A 5,181-nucleotide genomic window follows, 5' to 3' on the forward strand; every position below is an offset into this window, starting at 1 on the left:
ACCCGTAAAAAGTTGTAGCCGCTGCAGACAGATCACAAGCATTATTTGTTTTGCCATCTATATTTACAAACAAATGAAGAGATTTTTTCCAAGATTTGAACTCAAGACTTTCGAGTCAGAAAGTAAACAACCTTATCTTTGAGGAAATGCTCACTTACTGATGAGGATATTTATCTATGTAGATTATTCTGAGAATTTTGTTCTTGCTTTTATATTATGAAGGTAGATGATATTTTTAAAATTTGACATGATCATGTTGGATATGATAACGATATTGTAAATCTGTGAATTATAATTAACATGCTTCCATAGCTTTTTCATGCTACAGAATTAAATCTCCCCCTTTTCTTTTTTTGGAAAAATAGGGATGGAAACTTTCATCTTCACCTCATAATCTATTAATAAAGGTCACCCGGATAATATGTAACCAGGTTGCAGATGCCATCCTGGGTGCTAGCTTAGAGCAAGACCAGAGAGCAAGGTTGCTTGTGAGATATGTACTAAAACTAACATGGTTATGTTCTTTGGTGGGATCACAACGGGAGCAAATGTGAACTATGACAAAATTGCTTGAAACACCTATATAGGCATTGGTTTCACATGATCTAACATTGGTCTTGCTGCTAATAGTTGCAAAGTTTTTGTAAACATTGAGCAACACAGACATGATATTGCCCAAGGAGTTCAGAGTCACATGACTAAAAAAACATGAGGAAATTGGAGTTGGCAACCAAGGCCACATGTTTGGCTATGCTACAGATGAAACCCTTGAACTAGTGTCACTTTCTCATGTGCTTGCTATTAAATTTGGTCAAAACTCACTGTAGTCAGAAAAAATAAGACATACTCATGGGTAAGGCCCAATGGTAAAACCCAAGTGATTGTTGAGTACAGGAATGATGATGGAGCCATGGTCCCTATCCATGTCCAGACAATCCTAATCTCAACTCAAGAAACCATAACAAATGATCAGATTACAAGGCCCAAACTGAATATCTTCCACCTCAACCCTTCATGCCGTTTGGTATATTTTAATATTTTTATGTATATATGTAGATATAAATTGCTTATATTTTTTTGCTTAATTATAGCAGTCATCCTGCTATCCACTATATTATTTTTGGAGTCAGTCACACTATTCCGTTATCCGCAATTGACTACCTAATACCTCGATGACAGCTAATCTTCGTGGTTGGTGGACCCCATGGAGATGGGGGACTCACCAGCCAAAAAATCATTATTGACACCTATGGTGGGTGGGATGCTCATGACGAGGTCAACTTTTATTAACCATATTTAGATTGCCCACACAATAATATGAAGAATCAGTTCTACTACAAGATATTGGTTACATAGATAAATGCTAAGCAGCAGCTATAAAATGTTCAGCAAATCCTTAAGTATTTTATATCTAAACTGCAATGAAACTTGTTTGTGCTGCCAAGAGAATAAATTATATTAACATTTAAACAATCTAAGATGAACAGCTTGTCCACCAGTGTGTTTGTCTCAGCTAGTCCACCTTCAAGATTCTTACTGAAATTTATGATAGAATTACCACCATCTAATCATAGAGACCTTCCTCATGCCAAATGTCAACTAAAAAATCCACCATCTCCTGCATAAGCATAACCCAACATTCAATCATTTTTTCGCATAATGTATCCCTAAATTTGAAAGAGAAAAAAAAAATGTATACACTGATAATGTAAGAGTTTTTTGTACTATTGATGCATCATCCACCATTCATATTTGATAATCATTGACTCTTAAATATAAGTAATATACATGAATGATGAATGATATAATCATGTGTATAAAAATTTACATTAACAGTGCATAGATATAACATTCTAATTTGAAAAGGAAAATTTATCTTAAAGAACATACAGGTAATGAAATTGACTGCAGAAAAGGTTCTGTAGATGAAAGCAGATCCTCATAACTTGTTGTCAAGCTGCAAGAGATGTCCTGGTTACTGTTATTAAACATATCATGGATATTTACTGTTTCATGAATGCTATAAAGGTGCATGCAAAAACAACCATATGAAGATGCACCTTGGTCCTCTTCTTTATAAAAAGAAGTTACAAGAGCCTATGACAAAGACAATGTGAGAAGATGAACAGAAACCACATTTAGATGTCCAACAAAAAGACTAGGTGAAACAATTATAAAGGATATAGACATAAATGCCCTATCGGAGGCTCTGAATTATGATTGAATAAGTGGCGTTGTTTCACCTACGCAGCTGAAGCTACCAAGTAGGAAACAGAAAAGAATTTGTTATCCCAAATTATGTCCCAAACCATGTACAAAACCAATGACAATGTAGGAAAAATAGAAAAAATAATGAATACTTCATTTTTTAACTGATATGGTATGTTTTCATTGGTTTGGTACATGGTTTGGGACAGCAGATCCTTATCCGTAGGAAACACCTATGATTGCTGTTGTTATTGTATCATCTCAAATTAAGTTCTCTTAATACATAGTTATCCATGCTGATAGTATATCTTCAATTCAACCTACTTTACAATTTCCTCGTTTATTCGGAAACATCACACCAGAGGGAAAGGATAAAATAAACATAAGCAATGCTATTTTCTTCTAAATTCAATTAAAACATCCCCCTCCCCTCCACCCAAAACTAAACATGCCTTTTGGCCAGGAACTTCAGGGACATGTATTGGTATAGATACCCCTATTTTGCACATACAGCATACACGAGTCGATCTTCCCAATTTAGCTATGTGCTGGGAAACTTGTAGTCTAGCAAAAGAGGACTTAAAGCTCACACTTGATTCACCATCACTTTAAAATCATATAAACTATGAGCAAATAAGATGGTGCCATTTATCATTGGAGTACAAAAAATATTTCACTATCAGTAGCAACTTCTATCTGCTTTTAACATATGGCACCACAAGGTATATTGACACACTGATAGTATAAACTCTTATTTACACTGTTGATAAAAATTAAATCCATAAAGCATAGTATTAAACTATTGATTGTGCATCCTCCTTTTTTTCTTTCCTTCCTGTACATATCATCATAACAGATGAAATCAGAAGTATGTATATACCTCATTATTGAATCTTTAGGAGGTCTCTGCAAATTCTTAGACTGATTACCAATCCATTCTTTCCTCTGTTGATGCCAAGCTATCTCAGCTGCATGACAACATGAATGAACCTGAGATCTTGGATAGCATTTGATACAGGGGAAAACAATCACTAAAAAGAGTCTCAAAACACTCAGCATTGAAAGACAACAAATTTACTCTATTATTTTTAAAAAGTAAGTGAAGGGAACACTGAATTTTTATCAGAAAGGTTCTCTAGATCTTTGTTTAAGTCTGTGCAAATTTATTTAATAGATATTTGCACACATACAGAACTAATTAGCTCGATCAATTTTCACATTGTCGAAACAATCGAAGAAAGTCTCAAACAAGCAAAATAAAGCTAAGAAATCACAACACTCAAAGGACACTGGGAGAAGAATGCAATATTTATGGACTTCAAAAATTCTTCAAAAGAAACATTCAAAATATGTTACAGCTATCAGTTTACATTAGTTTTGTGAAAGAGCTGTCCAAGATCTGTGTTTCAATACTAGTTAAGAATATTACTGTTTACTAAGAAAAGCTGCAGGTGTAGTTGTTAGCCTAATTCAGATGGTTAGTCTTCAAGAAGTTATTCTCATAATTGTGATGTATTTACATGTACCTTACGAGATAGTTGAAAAACTGACACCATGAGAGATATTTTGCATATTAAGACATGCAAACAATTTTGTTTTCTAATTACAACTAAAAAATGTAAAAAAAAAGGAGATACCATGGTTTACAAAAACTTCTTTCTCAGTTGACTTCTCTTTGCCGGCATCAAGCGAGCCCTCTGAAAATTGATTTTGATGGGCATTTGAAGAACTGCTATCATTAGGTTTCATCCTCTAAGAAGCAGACAACCATGCCTTCTAAAAAAACCTGCACGCAAAGGAAGAGAGAAGACACAATTAGAACAAAATTCTTGCACCAATGATCCAAAAAAGAGTTTCTATATTAAGCAACTGAAAATGCAGAGTGGTTAAGGTCTTTGGGAACTAAAACTACATGCCAAATGGAGACCGAATAAAACATTAATTTTATACTTTATACATTCCACATTCAAAACAGCCTAAATTTAAAAAACTTGAGGTCTATATTTTTATAGTAAATTTTTCATGCAAACATCTCAATTCATTGGGAAAAATAAGTTTAGGGTTCACCAAAAGGTTTGATTCAACTATTTAGGGTTCACAAAAAGCATCAGTCCCCTCTCAGGGGAAATGATAACTAACAGTCAAAGAAAAAGATGCAAAATTTACTTTTTTATTTTTCGGCCTTAAATACATATTATTGAGACAGTTAATCACGGATGAGCCACTAAGCTTAAAGCTACATTTCGGTTATAATGCATGGATTTATGTAATTCACAATCACACCATACACACCTTGAACATTATAAAATAGAAAGGAATAAAGACACAGATAAAACCCTTCCCCTTTTAGGTCTTTAACCGCTATCCCCGCATGCATAGCTGTGAGGGTAGCCCTCGGAGCACGCGGTGGTTAGGTAAAGTCATTCTCAGAGTGGCGACTCCATGACTCAAACCCTAACCTAACAGATGAAGTGGCACAATTCACTTCTAAAACAACCAACCATTCTCTAGTATAACACCCCTTCCCCTTTGCTTCCATATAATAATTTTCAGTTTTCAATTGATTTTGCAAAAATTCCAAACAATGGGAACAACAACACAGGTATAACCACAAAACCTAACCATTAAAATGAAATGACACAGTAAAATTGATTCTTTTGCAAATCAGTTACTCTTTCTTACAAATACATTACTAATTTCAGTGTTTCAGTAAACACATTGAACAGTGAAGAGTTAACAATACAAGTACACAAATTAACAAGTAATTGATTATTAAAAGTAGAATCAGATTCTTATAGTGAAAAAGAAATCGGTGGAGGAGAATATGAGAGACGAAAGAAGAGATGAGGGAAGAACCTTTGCGTTGTGCAGAAAACGGCGCGAGGTGTATGACTATGAGTCTGTGACGAAAGGGGTCCTAGCGTAGATTCCAGAACCTCAGAAAGGAAAGAGAGAAAAGGGTTGTGATACAAT

The 5,181-nt window shown here is 34.5% G+C and overlaps 1 protein-coding gene and 1 pseudogene across 2 annotated transcripts; one reads left to right on the top strand and one right to left on the bottom strand.

Moving 5' to 3' along the window:
- The first annotated feature begins 367 nt into the window (after positions 1-367).
- On the top strand, positions 368-1,290 carry LOC109338003 (annotated as a pseudogene).
- A 28-nt stretch (positions 1,291-1,318) lies between these two features.
- Positions 1,319-5,181, bottom strand: LOC109337998. 2 transcript variants are annotated; one of them, XM_019575121.1, is made up of 5 exons: positions 5,065-5,181; positions 3,846-3,994; positions 3,089-3,176; positions 1,891-1,957; positions 1,319-1,618 (listed from the first exon to the last, which is right to left on the bottom strand). In XM_019575121.1, exons 2-5 carry the CDS (start codon positions 3,955-3,957, stop codon positions 1,565-1,567), a joined length of 321 nt encoding a protein of 106 aa, XP_019430666.1. In that variant the 5' UTR covers positions 3,958-3,994; positions 5,065-5,181; the 3' UTR covers positions 1,319-1,564. The 2 variants fall into 2 exon arrangements, with proteins under 2 accessions (XP_019430666.1, XP_019430665.1); XM_019575120.1 differs by having other exon boundaries at positions 1,891-1,978.

This window comes from Lupinus angustifolius, unplaced genomic scaffold, assembly GCF_001865875.1.
Source record: "Lupinus angustifolius cultivar Tanjil unplaced genomic scaffold, LupAngTanjil_v1.0 Scaffold_16_110, whole genome shotgun sequence".
NCBI lineage: Eukaryota > Viridiplantae > Streptophyta > Magnoliopsida > Fabales > Fabaceae > Lupinus > Lupinus angustifolius.